At 45.7% G+C, this 15511-nt stretch overlaps 1 protein-coding gene across 9 annotated transcripts in view; it reads right to left on the bottom strand.

Annotated features, from left to right (window-relative positions):
• Positions 1-15511, bottom strand: part of UTRN (utrophin) — a 416792-nt gene that overhangs the window by 307497 nt on the left and 93784 nt on the right. For 7 of the 9 annotated variants that reach the window (XM_066615317.1, XM_066615308.1, XM_066615334.1 and 4 more), the window contains 6 exons: positions 15233-15340; positions 13745-13924; positions 12011-12183; positions 4186-4309; positions 2632-2719; positions 38-279 (listed from right to left, as the gene is read on the bottom strand). In XM_066615317.1, the coding sequence (XP_066471414.1) occupies positions 38-279; positions 2632-2719; positions 4186-4309; positions 12011-12183; positions 13745-13924; positions 15233-15340 (915 nt within the window). Of the gene's footprint in view, positions 1-37; positions 280-2631; positions 2720-4185; positions 4310-12010; positions 12184-13744; positions 13925-15232; positions 15341-15511 lie in introns of those variants that run through there. The other 2 variants (XM_066615325.1, XM_066615376.1) reach the window with 2 other exon arrangements.

The following is a 15511-nucleotide window of genomic DNA, read 5'->3' as shown; positions in this document are numbered from 1 at the left end:
AATTTTATTTTGTGTATCTAACAGTGAACAAGATTACCTGACATGACTCCTTTAGTGCTATTAAAGGTTGCTGTTGTGATGGTGAAGCAGAGTTGTCTTTCAGCCACAATTCCTTTTCGCTCATAGTCTTCTCAAGTTCAGCCAACTCCCTGAAGTAAATATTTACTTCATCTTGGTATTGCACCTTTCGTGCTACTTCTTCCAGGTGACAAGCAACCCCTTTCCATTCAGCCATCAGCTCCTCTAGGACATTTGTTATATCCTCAGTAGGAAGCCCTTCTGAACAGGAAAAAGAAAAAAACCGATATGACTAACAATCATTGTGGGTTTTGATATGACTAACACAATCATTGCATGCTTCCTTTCTAAACTAATACAAGATTAGGTACTCATCCCAGCTTAGGACCCAATAGAAGTACCTAGATACTTGCCTATGTGTCAAGAAATTTTTGCCAATAAATCAAGCTCAACTTATCGCAGAGGTCACTCACAGGGCAGAGCTTCTCAACTCCAGAGAATTTGCTTTTCAAGCAGCATTCCTTTTCAGGCCCATATGTAGCAGCAATGCAGAGATAATTAGAGGGCTGTTGATCTCCAAGGCAACCCCTGGAAAGTTCCAGCCAAAGATCACCTTTTCACTGCTTCTGATACTTCCACTGAATTGAAACAAGCCTCCTTCTCTAAGTTTAGCAGAGCTGCCGCATTTGCAAATGCTTGCATTTTGCAGAGGTCTTTTTAAAAAAAAAACACCAAGATATAATCCTCATTTCCAAGTCCCAGGCTACAATTCAGTGCACCATTACTTAAGAACAACAGCCATGGAAAGCAATGGATCTGTTTCTGAGTAAATAGGGTTGCAACTATGTGCAGTTGCACTTACATCCTTGTTGTCTCCCTGATGTGAATTGAATTTCACACTCCCAGTTATGTGTTAAATTGTATATTATATATAGAGCCTCTGGATTACCACACCAGGCAACTTAAAGAAGGATTGATTCATGATCCTCCTGCAGTGGTTCCCAAACTTTTTCACTTACATACCCCTTGGAAGCCCATTTTCATAAACTGTACCCCTCATATTAGCTAAATGTTTGTAATTAATATTAAGCCCTCACCTCCTCCATTCGAAAACCCATACTTCACGTATTCATCACAGTATTTTCTCTTTTGTCCGTTGGAAGAACAGAAGACTATGCCATTGCACTGTTTTGCACCAGAAGTGTCCTGAGAAATTCTTGGTGATTGATCACTTTTCATACTATGCTTCAGCTTCTTTACTGTGCTGGTTTTCAATCACAGACTCATACATGAATTGATCACAAAAAACTAGCTATTGGTGGGGCTTTCAAGTCTAACTAGCTACCTCCCTTCCTGCCTTGCTGGCCGTGCAAGGCATTCTGGAGCACTACTTGCATTTTTCTGCCAATTCTTTTTTCTTTTTCTGCCAATTCTTTTTCGAGCACCCCAAAGGTCCTGTCGAGTGCCCCTGGGGATACATGTACCCTAGGTTGGGCGTCAGACACCCCCCAAGTTTAACCCCCAACTTATCAGAGGGTCACAGAAAATTCCATTATTTTGTGTCAAAATCCTGCCCTCAGTTTATCTGCGAGATCAACTTATAGGCAAGTATCTGCAGTGATCCAAGTTCTTCAGTGATTTCCAAACTGTCACATGTGCAAGAGCCAATGAAACACATTCCATGAAAAAACATGCTCCTTTCGATAAAATATATTCACATATAATTATAATTTGACACTGTTTCATTTTAACTATGCAAATCTTCCCTAGCTATAAATGAACTGAAAATTTCCATGTTGAGCTAGATATGAAAGGAAGAATAGATTCCGTAGACTGATGTAATTAACCTCATGAAGATAACAAACCAAAGAACACAAAGGAGGATTTAATCTTTCCACAAAACAAAAAGAAAAAAATGTAGACTATCTTCTCTTCCTAGAGACCTGAATCCTTCAAACTTATGAATAGTCTGAAGGCACATAATTCAGTTCTACTTCTTAAGCTGAGCAGGGAGCACTTATAAGCAGTTTCACTGAAACTTATTCATGTATAAGCCACTCTCAACCTCCTTAAATGTCAGTGTATGAATGAAGGAATGAATGCCAACCTATATGCAGAAAATAGACAAGAGACTTGTGAATATGGAGAGTCAAATAAAATTTATTTGGGTCCCCCACAACATTAAATTATCTTCATTCATTTGTATCATATGTCTTTAAGACTTTGCTTGCTTCAGCACATAGACCAGCCATTTTCAACCACTGTGCTGTGGCACACTGTTGTGCCGCGAATGGTCCCCAGGTGTGCCACGGGAGTTTGGTGGAGGGTCATTTATTAATAGGAGCATTGGGGATACGAGCCCCCCACCAACAGCAAGGTGTACCTTGACAATTGTCCAAAAACTGATGGTGTGCCTTGACAATTTTAGTACCTTGTCAGTGTGCCATGAGACAAAAAAGACTGAAAATCACTGATATAGACAGATGTTTACCTTCACCTTCTTAAAAATTTGTGCTACATATCTTTGTGTTTATATCTTCTGGCAATTCCAGACTACAGCAAAAGAGAGCAGTACAAAGAAATTATGTTTGTCTTCCACTATATTACAAATACCTTTTCCCATTTGATCCAGCAGATTTTGACCAGTCTGGTTCAGTTCATTTAACACTTCCTGTTTCTTGATGTTTTCTTTTTCTATTGCCTGCCAATACAAACATTGCAACAATGGAAGTGAAAACCTTACTAAACCTTAACCTTAATAAACCTTAAAAATTTATTGATCAAAATCAATACTGATTTGGCTCTTTAAGAAGCTTTGATGGAAAACCTTTCAAAAACACTAACTAAGCTGTTCAGAATAGGGTGTAAGTTTAGAGTAATAAATAACACAAGTAAGTAATGTTTGTATGTGAAGAGAATATTCTAACGTCACAGATAGTGTTCTACACAGCTGTATTTTTAGGAAACACATATCATACTCTAAAAAATAAACAAGGCATTTAAAAGCTTTAAAATCCCTCCAAACTCCAACATCCTTGAGGACTTTCTGCTTCATTCATAATTTGTTATGATCTTTACTTAAACTAGGTATTACTTCTGCAGGTAAGGCATTCAAGGAAGAATGCTCAGTCTTTATGGAGCACCACCCTGACACACAGAGTGAACCCGTAAGCACATAACTTGCTTCACGTCTTTATAAAACTACACAACCAGGACAAGAAATCGTGAGCTCTGGTTCACAGAATATAGTACATTATAACAGAGCAAACAAACTCTTCTGGCAGGACCTTTGGAATAATGCTGAGTATACAGACTGCTGCCACAGGCAATTTGGCATGCTCAGTGGCAATATTCTGCTTTGCAGCCTTTTAACAAAGCATATCGCTGTACTAAGCTTTAGAACTCAACAGCCATCCAAATAATCTTTTATAAGCGAGACCGTTAATTCTCTTAAGGATTTAAAACTTAAAGATTTACATTGCAGGTACCATACAGTGCATTGCAAGTTTTAAAAAAGCCTCCCCTGGCTCCTATACAATTTTGTCATGTCTAACAAATGAGTGAAATTATTTCATATGGAATGAACTTAAAGATTTCTACCTTTGGTAAGACTCTAGGGGTTTAATGGCCACTTGTGGTGGTGTAGTTAATTAAGATATTTAAAATTAACTTAGCGTTAACAGGATTCCAGTTACTCAAACCGCAGAACACTTTGATGTCTACTCTCAGCAGGGTACATAGAAAGATTATTAGATGCCCCTATGGACTAATATGGACTTGGCCATAGTTCTGAGTCCTTTGGTGAAAAAGGAGAAGAGCAGCCCTGCAGGGTTCATTTCTAAGAATGAGCTTCTTCAAAAAGAAGCACTACAACTCACAATGCACAGCTTCCCCCTACGCTCAAAAAGTAAATTAGTACAGATGATGACTGGGGAAGTGTGGGGGAGAGATGTCCAGGAAACCTCAAAGCTTGGCCTGCCACAACCATAGCAGCACTGCTTTTAGCCAATACAGAGAACTGTCTATTAATGCAACACTTTAAAGATATTTAATAATGGAATTTCATCCACAGGGAACTTCCAGATCCTTCTCCACTCCCTGCTGATAGCATGCTTAAGCTGACAAAATAACCTATTCACTAAAAATGCCTCCCTATTTCTACTTTACCTTCATCTTCTCTTTCATGTCTGAAGTGTCTCTCATCTTCTTGTATTCTTTGATCTCTATGGCCTCAATGGCAGCTTTTGATTTCAAAATCGAGTTCAACAGCTCAGCAATTTCAGAATCAAACCTAATATAAGCAGTTGAATAATACTGTTAGTCATTTCTCCACTGAATCCAGTTTCACCACTATATTTTTCTTCAAGCTTGTTTCCAAATCCACCTGCAGATAATACACACGTACACATATGCACATTTTGACAGTACTATCCTTCCGAAGTTAATCCTTCAAGCATTCAAGATGCCTCCTTCCTTAAACATTTTACCAGACCCCAAAGGAGCTGTCTTGGGACCAACACTTTGTAACTTGTTCATAAATGATCTGCTAAGGGTAAACGGGGAGATCTGTACTTACCGTGAATCCCCCTTTAGTGGTCTCCATGTCCGTCTTAGTCCTTACAAGTGGGTAGCTCTTCCCGCTCAGGTAGGCAGGCCAGAGTCTTTTGGTCATCCTAAGGGGAGGGGCTGCCTGGACTACCTAGACCAGGGGTGCTCAATAGGTGGATCGCGATCTACCGGTAGATCGTGAGGCAAAATGAGTAGATCGCGGACCCCCCCCTTCAGGTGCCTCTGGGAGGAAATGCCGGGAGTAAGGCCCATTGTACTCAATGGGGCTTACTCCCAGGTAAGTGTGGCTAGGATTGCAGCCTCACAGCCTAATCCTAGGCATGTCTACTCAGGAGTAAGTCCTGTTATACTCAGTGGGGCTCAAGGTACACCAACATACATTGTACACATAAATGTTATATGTTATGATGGTGCGAACATTGTAAAAAAAACTCTGGTAGATCGCCGGGCCTTGCTGGGTTTCAAAGTAGTTCTCGAGCCAAAAAAAGTGTGAGCACCCCTGACCTAGACTGTCCAAGCTTGAAGAGCCCTGCCCCTGACGCCAGATGTCTTGTGTCCATCCGGATGCACTGTAGTGGCAGTCGTCTGGTGTCACGTGCTGCGTTACATGTTGGCTAGGGGGATGAGTGCAGAATGGGCCTAGGTGGCCCAGAGCCCTACTCCAGGTCTATTGCTACTCTGCGCTGTACTGTGTCCCCCTAACTTTATCATTCTGGTGTTCAGCATGTCTGTTTCTCCTCTTTTTCCCCCTCTCTTTACGGCTGCGAGGGCGGGCAGACTAATCCAGACGTGGGACCACTGAGAAGGGGGATTCACGGTAAGTACAAATCTCCCCATTCTCCAGTGGGATCTCCATGTCCAACTTAGTCCTTACAAGTGGCATGTGCCCAAGCAGTGCTCCTCAAGGGTGGGAGCTGCTGTAAGCTTACAGAGCCACACTCTAGAGGACGAGCCTTGTGAAGGTTACATCCCCAGAGGCAAAGGCGTCTATCTTACAGTGTTTGATAAAGGTGTTAGGCGAGCTCCAGGTAGCTGCCCTGCATACTGCCTCCAGGGAGTGGTGAGCCCTGAATGCGGCTGAGGTGACGGCCCTCCTGAGGGAGTGGGCCACTATGCCCTTGGGGGGGGGTCCTTGCCGGATGCCCTGTAGGCCTCAGCTATGGCCTCCCTAACCCATCTGGAAATGGTGGAGGGAGACACCTTCCTGCCTTGGTCACTAGGTCGGAATGAGATGAACAAGGCTTCTGAACGCCAGTGGGCCAAGGTCCTGGAGAGATAAAAGCTCACCGCCCAACGCACGTCAAGGGCATGCCACTCCCGCTCTCTGGGATGAGAAGGGTTGGGGCAGAAAGTGGGTAGCACTACCTCCTGTGAGCGCTGAAACAGGGAGTTCACCTTGGGTAAGAAGGTAGGGTCGCTGCAGAGGACAATCCTGTCCTCCTGGATCTGGCAGAGTTCCTTGGCTACGGAGAGGACTGCCAGCTCTGACACCCTTCTGGTGGAAGTCACGCCCACCAGTAAGGTGGTCGTCTGCGATAATAGCTTTAGCCAGCACATCGCCATAGGTTCAAAAGGAAGCCTCGTCAATGCTCTCAGCACCAGTGTCAGGTCCCACGTGGGAGCCCTGGTCACAGGGGGTGGGTCGAGGAGACTCACATCCTTGAGGAATTTTCTGAAGTGCGGGTGTGACGCCAGGGCCCTTCCCTTGGGGGACCCCAGAATGGAGGCGACTGCTTAGACCTGTCTCTTAAGGGTGGCCATGCTGAGGCCCTTGTCAAGGCCTGCCTGGAGGAAGCTTAGGAAGTCCTTGACCCTGATCCTCTCTGGGTCAAGATTTCGGGCTTGGCACCATTCTGTTAGGACCCTCCAGGTTCCACTGTAGACCCAGTTGGAGGATCCTCTCCGGTTGGAGAGGGGAGTGGCCAGGACGGCAGGGGAGTAGCCTGACCTGGCTAGTGTTTTCCGCTCAATCTCCAGGCAGCTAGATGGAATTTGGCTGTCTGTGAGTGAAGGATTGGGCCCAGTGACAGAAGGTCCGGGCACTGAGGGAGGGGAATGGGTGGGGGGATGGCCAGCTCCCACAGGTCCGGGTAACAGGGCTGGCGGGGCCAGTTTGGGGCTGTGAGGAGGACCTCGGCCTGCTCTAGCCTGACCTTCATGATGACCCTCTGAAGGAGCTTTGTGGGGGGAAAGGCATACATTACCCCTCGGGGCCACCATTGCAGGAGTGCTTCCATCCCCTCTGCTTCCGGGCAGCGTCCCCGGGAGAAGAACCTCAGCAGCTGGTGGTTGTGGCTGCTGGTGAACAGGTCTATGGTCGTTGGGCCAAACTGGTGGTTGATCCATGCAAAGATCTGCGGGTGAAGCCTCCATTCTGAATGGTCGAGATCCTGGCGACTCAGCCAGTCTGCTGCTGTGTTTTCCAGCCCAGCAATGTGCTCGGCTCTGATGGAGGTGAGGTTCTTTTCCGCCCACAGCATCAGCCTCCCTCTGCAGGGCTGCTGACCTGGTGCCCCCTTGACAATTTATGTAGGCCCTTGTTGTCGGTGTACACTAGTACGTTCTGACCCGAGTCAGGGGAGGGCCAGCAGGGCTAATCGAATGGTCTTCAGCTCTAGCACGTTGATGGAAGCAGTCCCCTCGCTTGGGAATCAGTGGCCCTGGACTACCTCCTCGGGGGTGTGGGCCCCCCATCCCTGGAGACTCGCATCTGTGAATAGGACGGCTCTGTGGTGTATCTGGATGGGCGAGCCCTGGTCCAACCTGTGTGGCTGCATCCACCATCGAAGGTCCTTGAGAGTGAGGGGGTCCAGTCTGACACGCTTGCTCCTTTTGGAGACGATGAAGTCTTGGAAAGGCAGCAGCAGGTGCTGGAGGGACATGCCCTGTACCTGGCCCAGGGAATGATGTCCTGGCAGGAGGTCAGCATGCCCAGGAGATGGGCCAACATCAGTACGTCCAGCCTGGGAGAGCGGAGGACAGCGTTGATCAGGTCTGCAGTCTTGGCCGGCCAATCTGGGGACAGGGAAACTTTGAACTGGGAGGTGTTGATGATTGCTCCCAGGTGCTCTACACTCTGTGAGGGTGTCAGGTGACTCTACAAGTTGATGTGGAACCCGTGGTTCCGGAGATATTGGATGGTCTGGTACAGGTGTAGGACGCCCTCCTCTGGTGAGGCAGATCTCAAAAGGACATCATCCAGGTACGGAAAGGCAGCCATGCCCCTTGTGCGCAAGTGCGCAATCAGCAAAATGAGGATTTTGGTGAAGGCCCTTGGTACTGAAGATAGGCTGAAAGGGAGTGCCCTGATGGTGCTGGTTCTGGTAGCAGAACCTGAGGTAGCGGCAGTGGGTGGGCAATATGGGCAAGTGCAGGTACGCCTCCTGGACGTCCAGCGAGGTCATGTAGCTGTACCTTCTGATGGACATAAGGATGGAGCGTAGGGTCTCCATCTTGAATTTCTGTTGACGCATCCATCTGTTGAGCCACTTGAGGTTGAGGATGGACCTGGTGCCGCCGGATCTCTTGGGCACAGTGAAGAGGTGGGAGTATACCCTGGCCCCCCGCTGCTTCCTTGGAACTGGTTCGATAGCTCCAACCTGTAGCAGGTGTTGCATTGCCTCGAGTATCTTGCCGTGCTTTAGCGGGCACTTGAGTCTGGGGAACCGTAGGAACCGGTTGGGGGGAGTCACACGGAGTTCCAGCTAATACCCCCAGCGGATGGTGTCCCACACCCACTGGTCAGTGGTCACCTCGTCCCATCGGTCTGCGAAGTGTTGCAGCCTTCCACCCATGATGTGAGATGAGGATGGTTGGTCGTCATTGAGACTTTGGGCCCTTTGCACCAAAGCGCTGGGGCTGCTGTCCTCTGGGCTTGCGGGCTAGCCGTCTTGGGTGTCAGATGGGTCTTTGACTTCTGAAAGGGGCAGCTGAGGATGAGGTAATGGGTTGAGAGCTCCTTGATGGCTGAAAGGGCCGGCGCTGGGACCGCTGGGTGGGCCTTGGGTTCCTCTCCCTCGTGGGCAGTACCCTCTTCTTTCCCCTGGGCTACACTAGTAGCTGCTCCAGGGTGTCCCTGAACAACATGGCTTCCTGGAAAGGGAGGCTGGAGACCCTGGCATGTGAGGTTGCATCCACGTCCCAGCTACGCAGCCAGGTGCTGCGGCACATGGCAACTCCTGCAGCCATGGCCCTGGCCGAGAACTGCAGGGCATCTGCTGTTGCATCTGCTAAGGCAGCGGCAGCAGGGGCCATCTTTCTGATATCTGAGCAAGCCCTGGAGTGTAGCTTGTGGGTCTCACTGAACTGCTGAAGCCAAAGGACCAACACTCTGGAGCAGAAGGAAGTGGAGGCGAAGGCTCTCAGCGCATTGGAGGAGGCGTCAAATCCCTCCTGGTGGCTAGTTCTACCTTCTTGTCTGTGGGGTCCCTTGGGAGACCGTCACTGTCTGCGGGGAGGATGGCTGGGGATCCCAGTGCTGCTACTGGGGCGTCCACTAGGGGTGACTTGAGGCGGCCCATGACCTCTGGGGGATGTTGTAGAACCTGGTGGAAGGCTTGCTAGGGTCCCTGCCCCTATTTGGGTTATTCCACTCCTCAAGCGGCTGCACAGCCCTCGCTGCTGCCACGAGCCTGCCTCTGCCACTCCTGCCCTGCTTCGGGGGGGGGGCTGGTCTTCACGCTCTTCGGGCGCTAATCCAAGATGGTGCCTGCCGCCTGCGTGGCACCCTGGGACAATGGGGAGGGGAGGAGGAAGCACCACGATGCCGCTGCTGCTGGGGGAAAGCGGCTCCAGAGGCTGGCTGTGGGCGAGCCTGCCTTGCCTCTGCCATGTGGGGGGGCGAGCAGCTGGAGACCCGAGAGCGCCTGCTGCATGTGCAGCTGCTGGGAGGGGGGGCTGCCCTGGGGTCAGATGAGGGCAGTCCGGATGCTCCCGCGTTGTGCGGCTGCCCTGGGTCAAATGAGGGCAGCCCTGAAAGCGGGCTCGGTTAGCTGCTGCCTCTCGGCAGGGACACAGAGCTCAAGCGCGGAAAGTCACAAAATTCAAGAGTAGAGTTGGCTGTCCTGCTCTAAAGCAGGAGCCTCCAGGCAGGCTGCTAGTTAAACAAAGGAAAACTTTCTTAAAGGGACAGCAGCCGTTAGGGAAAAGGTAAAAAGAAGAATAAAATACCCTCTTAGCTTCTCCAGTGGGGGGCGTGGGGTTCAGCAGAGCTGAACCCAGCTCTGTCCTCCTTTGCCAAAAGGCTAGGCCAGCCTGGGGAGTCCAGGCAGCCCTCCGCTCAGGATGACCAAAAAACTCTGTCATGCCTACCTGAGAGAGAGAAGCTACCCACTTGTAAGGACTAAGACGGACCTGGAGATCCCACTGGAGAACAGTGAAGTGGTCACACTTGTAAAGGACAAACTATTCAGGGTGGTAAACACCTAAACAGAATATGAATTTTTCCAAAGGATCTCTCTACACTGCATGAATAGGCAACCATGTGGCTAAAGTAGTTCAATGTCAAATGTAGATTGATGCACACTGGGTGAAAAATCTAAACTTCATATACACACTGCTAGATTGAGAAAGTAATCTTAGGGTCAAGGTGGACAGCTCACTGAAAATGTCAATCCAGTAGGAAGCAGCTGTAAAGAAAGCAAATTCCATGCTAGGGATCATTGAGAGAGAGAGATCAAGAATGGCTTCTAATTCCACTATATAAATGTATGCTACATCCACATTTGATATACTATGTACAGTTCTGGTTGCCATACCTGTGCCATATCTGGTTGCAATACAAGTGAGAATTTTGTAGAGCTGGAAAAAAGTGCAAAGTGTACAACCAAAACGATCAGAGGGCTGGAATACCTTCTTTTTAGGTAAGGCAACATTTGTAGCTTTTTAGCTCGGAAAAAAGATGGTTAAGATGGGAAATGATTGAGACCTATAAAACTATTAGTACCATGGGAGACACTGACAGAAAATTTAAGACTGACAAAAAGAGGTACTTCATACAACACATACTTATTCTTGTAATTTGTTGCCACAAGAGGTGGTGGTGGCCACTAAACTGGATGGCTTTAAAGACATGGAGGTCAGTCTTAACACCTTCTATGCTATGCATGATGGCAGTGTGCTTCATCCAGGATGAAAGGCAGGATGCCTCCACACACAAGCTGCAAAGATGCAATGGCAGGACAGAAGTATGCCTTTCTCTCCTGTTTATGGGTTTCACTGAGGCAGCCAGCAGATCACAGCAGGAAACAGGATGCTGAATCAGATGATCCAGCAGGGCATCTCTTATGTTCTTAAATTCAATTCTCACTGAATTTAATGGAAGCTTCTCCCAGGACAGTGCCTTATACTATAAGTGGTTCTCAAAATTTTGCACCAGGACCCACTTTTTAGAAGGACAGCCTGACCGGGACCTACCGTAAGTAATGTCATGGCCGGAAGTGACATCATCAGGCAAATTAAAATAATTAAAGTAAAACAAGTAAGGGGAAGGCAGCCCTCTTTTACCAACTGAGTTATCTCTGTAGCCTGCCCATAATCACATTCCTCCCTCCAAAAAAATCAGTGAGATTTTCAGCCCTACCCAGTGTCCAGTTCAATTTAAGTTCTTATATTAAACCATAGCACTATCAGGACCCACCTAACTTTACAGGTCTAAAAAAGAAAAAGAAATCACTGTATCAGCTCAAGCCTCTGTTTTAGTCTTTTTTGGGGGGGGGCTGCCTTTTGGAGCATTTGTTGAGCTCCACTATCATCAGATCGGGACTGATGAAATTCTGGTGGCCTTGCGTTCCTCTTTGCCTGACCTGACCATAAGCCAAGGCACGTTTGCTTACTGGTGAGTGAACATGAACATGTAGCTTAGTTTCACTTTCCATAGGGCTCAATACATTTGTCAGCTTGGAGGGAGGGACTTCCTTCTCAGATGGTTTTGAGGAGCTGTGTGTATTGGATCAGGACCATTCTGGTATCGTTGGAATCCTTTCAGCCTGCCCTTTCCAATAGACCAAGGCAAGTTTGCATATTCATGAGTAAGCCCACGATATGGCTCAGTTTCCCTTTCCATAGGGCTCCATACGTTTGCCTTCTTAGCTATCAGTTTATCAGCTAAAGAGTCACAGCCCATTCAGGTCACAACCCACCAAATGAGTCGTGACACACAGTTTTAGAAACCCTGCCTTATAGGACTGCAGCCTAAGAGACAGAAGCCATACACACAGTGTGGAAGACAACTGCCTGCAGGTGGTAGTCAGTCATACTTTCAACCCATATGCAAGGCTGCTTTTCAACCTAGTCCAGTAGCCACATCCAGAGAACATATGGTATAACTTTTCATATCCAGCAAACCTCTACAGTTCTGTAATTTTTAATGTGTGTATTGAGAAAGTGAGGCAACATTCCCAACACATAAGTAAAATATTCTTACTTTTTCTTTGTTTCAGTATCCAGGCTGACTTGTCTTCTCTTTGGTGGTGGTGGGGGAGGAGGAGACTGATCACCCTTGGATTCTTGAACAGTTTTTTGTTCTTTGACAAGGCTCATTTCTGTGATTGCCTGTGAAATAGGGGGCATCCCAACATTTGCCACTGCTCGAGTAACCTAAAGGGTCAATTCAGCAATACTGTTACTGGCAAAATTAAATTTTGCAAATGTAGTACAAAAGACAAATTACACATCCTAAATACACCCTGGCAATCAACATATGAAAGTGTTAGCCTGACTCTTGCATGTGTTTAGCCCTTATTGGCATTACCCCCCACCCACCCACCCAAGCTGTAAGTCAGAGAGTTTTCCTATCTTGCTACCCAAGATCTATTTATTAGTTGGGGACTGAACATGAAACCTCTGCATGCAATGCATATATAAATACCACTGAGATTTGTGGGCCCTCCTCTTATTTTTCATATGAACTCTGAAGCCCAATTCATGCATGGGCTTTACATGGAATCTTTCCAACCTTTACATGGAATCAAAATGCATTCCTTTCCAACCTTTACATGGAATCAAAATGCAGAGGAAAACAGCATAGTAAACCCCACCCTTGTGACACTGTTCTCCCCCAAATCCCCCTCCCTTCACATACCCATGTGCTGCAGGAATGGCCATCATCAAAGATGTATAGTGTCCTAGAACACAGCAAGGATCTCTTCCCAGGTACAATGTTTGTTGCTGTTGATAAAACACTGTGTACATGGGGGGGAGGGTATAACTTTGCGAGGACTACAGCATGCGGTAGGGCTTACCAGCATGCTATCACTCCTGATTTCATCTGTGGGCCAACAGTGAGATCATGCTACCCTATACCCATATAACTCCAACATTCCCTAAGGTCCTGACACTTTAAAAAGGTCTTTTAGAGTGGCTGCTTTTAAAAAGAAAAAAGAAACCGAGTCCAGACACCAACCTTCTCTTCCTTTAAAAGCCTATTCAGTTTGGCATACCTAGAAAGCCTCCCAACTATGCATAAACCACACTTTATTTTGGCTTCTAAACTGAAAGGTATTTAAACCACCTAAGATCACTACGTGTGAGTGTCAAGTGGGATGGATATATATGCCTGCCTCAATTTCCAAATTACTGACTTCTTTTTGCACCTGCTCCAGCTTTGTAATATTTCAGGCTTTTTTTGAGCTGGAAAATCTAGAACAGTACGCAATAGTCTAACTGCTGACTGTTTTTAAATAATGTCACACAGCTATAATTTTAAAATGTTGCTTAAAAATTCCCCAACACAGAATTTATCTTTTTGACTACCCCAACAGAACTTTGACATTTGAATAAACTTTCTACTAAAGTACAATCAATCCAGAACCCATTAAGGACTACCTTTTTTTTTTGGTTTGGTTTGTGTGACGCATTGTACAACACATTGCACTTAATACTACAGTGAATCTCATCTGCTATTAAGTTTTAAGGGATTATACTGAAACACTTTGTAGCTTGCTTTCTATCTATCCTAAATACTACTATCCTAAATTCTTCACAATAAAAAAAAATCAATCCCATAAATCAAGCATGCAAAGAACGATTCATCCAAACTTGATTTTTTAAACAGTTTTTAGACCATTTTTTTACAAATAGTCTTTGTGGGCCACCGACATTACTACATCATTAACAAATACCTGGAAGTTGAGGAGAAAATATATTATCTTTATGGTACCTTATTAGAGTAATCCTCAAGCTTCTGAACTAAACCATTCCACCTCTGTGTTAGTTCTTCCAGATCGCTATCAATTTTCTTTGACACTTTCTTGTTGTCGAGGAGTTGTGTCACATCCTGGGCCACCTCACTCAGCTGATCCAATGTCTGCCGCTTCATTCCCATGTCCTCTTTCAGAATCTAACAGTAAAATAGCATTACTCATTTCCTTTTATATACCGTGTTTGCTCAAACATTCCAAATATTCTTGAAAATAAAATTGTGAAACAAATTTAAATAATGCAATCCAAGGGTGGAGAGGATGCAGGGAGAGATAGATTATTTAATTGACCACAGTAACTACAGTAGAGAATATTTCAGACATTCACTGAAACTGAAAATTGGGGGACTTGCGTCACAGGTATATATTCTATATAAAGACAGACCATTTAATGTTGTAATAAGATACTCCAGGACAAATGGAGGGCTCAGGCTACATTACTATGTGGTGATCCAAGACCACTGTAACTGATTGTGCAGAAATGGGAGAGAAGGCAGGTATATCACCTATGCACCTGACTTCCCCTGCTCCGATTTCTCAACTGTGACAGACACAAAATCTTGACAGACAGTTCTGCAAGAGGTATGCCAATTCCACCAGGAAGTGAAAATTCAAAACTGAAGACACATTCTCCCACACTCTTCTGCCTATCTGGAGTAAACCTAAGGGTGCCTCCCCAGTATAAAGGAACAAGCGACCTGGCCAACCACAACAAATCTGCATCTATACACACAGGCTTGCATGTTAGCTATGAGTAATCTAAAAGAATGAAGGGTACCAGATCTGTGCTTTGAACTGGAGAAAACAGGTTGAGGAGTTTTTCAAAAATATAAATTAATCAAAAACTATACAAAAGGCCAATGAGCAAAAAGGCAAAAGAAAGTACTTGAATTAGAAAGAAAAAAACCTAATGCAAGCTGCCTAGACTTATTTCTAGCTAGGATCACTTAGTTGCAATCCCCCTTCTTCACCTCTAGAGTCCAGAGAGGTGTAGCAGCAATGTACAAGTAAACTTTAAAAGCGTGGGGAAAAACATGCACTCAGTTCTATCCTATTCTACAAATCATACAATTCATGCAATAGCATTTTGGCAAGTTGCAACCATGCTCATTTTGAAATATGCGCCATTTTCACGGTAATACTACGTAGCACACTTGCAGGAGCTAAGCAGTCACATACTCAACTATATGAGAGAGCAAGAATAAGTGACAGAGGAGTGAATTACAATTCTCACGTTACATTTCTCATCTGTGTGAGAGAACCACGGAATTCTCTCTTGTCTTTAGAAAGTAATTGCAGCAGTCAATAGACCATGAAATTAGTACTTAGGATTGGACAGCGATAATACTCCAGCACTGCTGAGATGCTAAATTGGTACAGGGAGTACAACAGGAAAAAAATATTCAGGGTTATGAGGCCTGTCGACACGCATAGCAATTAATACTCACTGCCAGTTTTCGAACATTCACACCAAGCTCTTTTTGATCTTTGAAGTTGCTTGTTTGTACTTTGTTTAAAGCCTCTTCTTTTTCAATCAACCAGGCTTTCATCAAGCACTGCACAGAAGAAAGAACATTCAACACAAGAATATCTACACTATTCTTCCAGTGTCTGTTAATTATTACTTCATCACGATACATTAACTGTAACATTTACCTTAAAATCGCATTAATGTTTCGTCTGACCTGTAGTTGATTAAAGTACCATCTGGTTAAAGACTGCCTCCC

This window comes from Tiliqua scincoides, chromosome 1, assembly GCF_035046505.1.
Source record: "Tiliqua scincoides isolate rTilSci1 chromosome 1, rTilSci1.hap2, whole genome shotgun sequence".
NCBI lineage: Eukaryota > Metazoa > Chordata > Lepidosauria > Squamata > Scincidae > Tiliqua > Tiliqua scincoides.
Note: the sequence above shows the minus strand (reverse complement) of the source record. Positions and strands in the feature narration are given on the sequence as shown.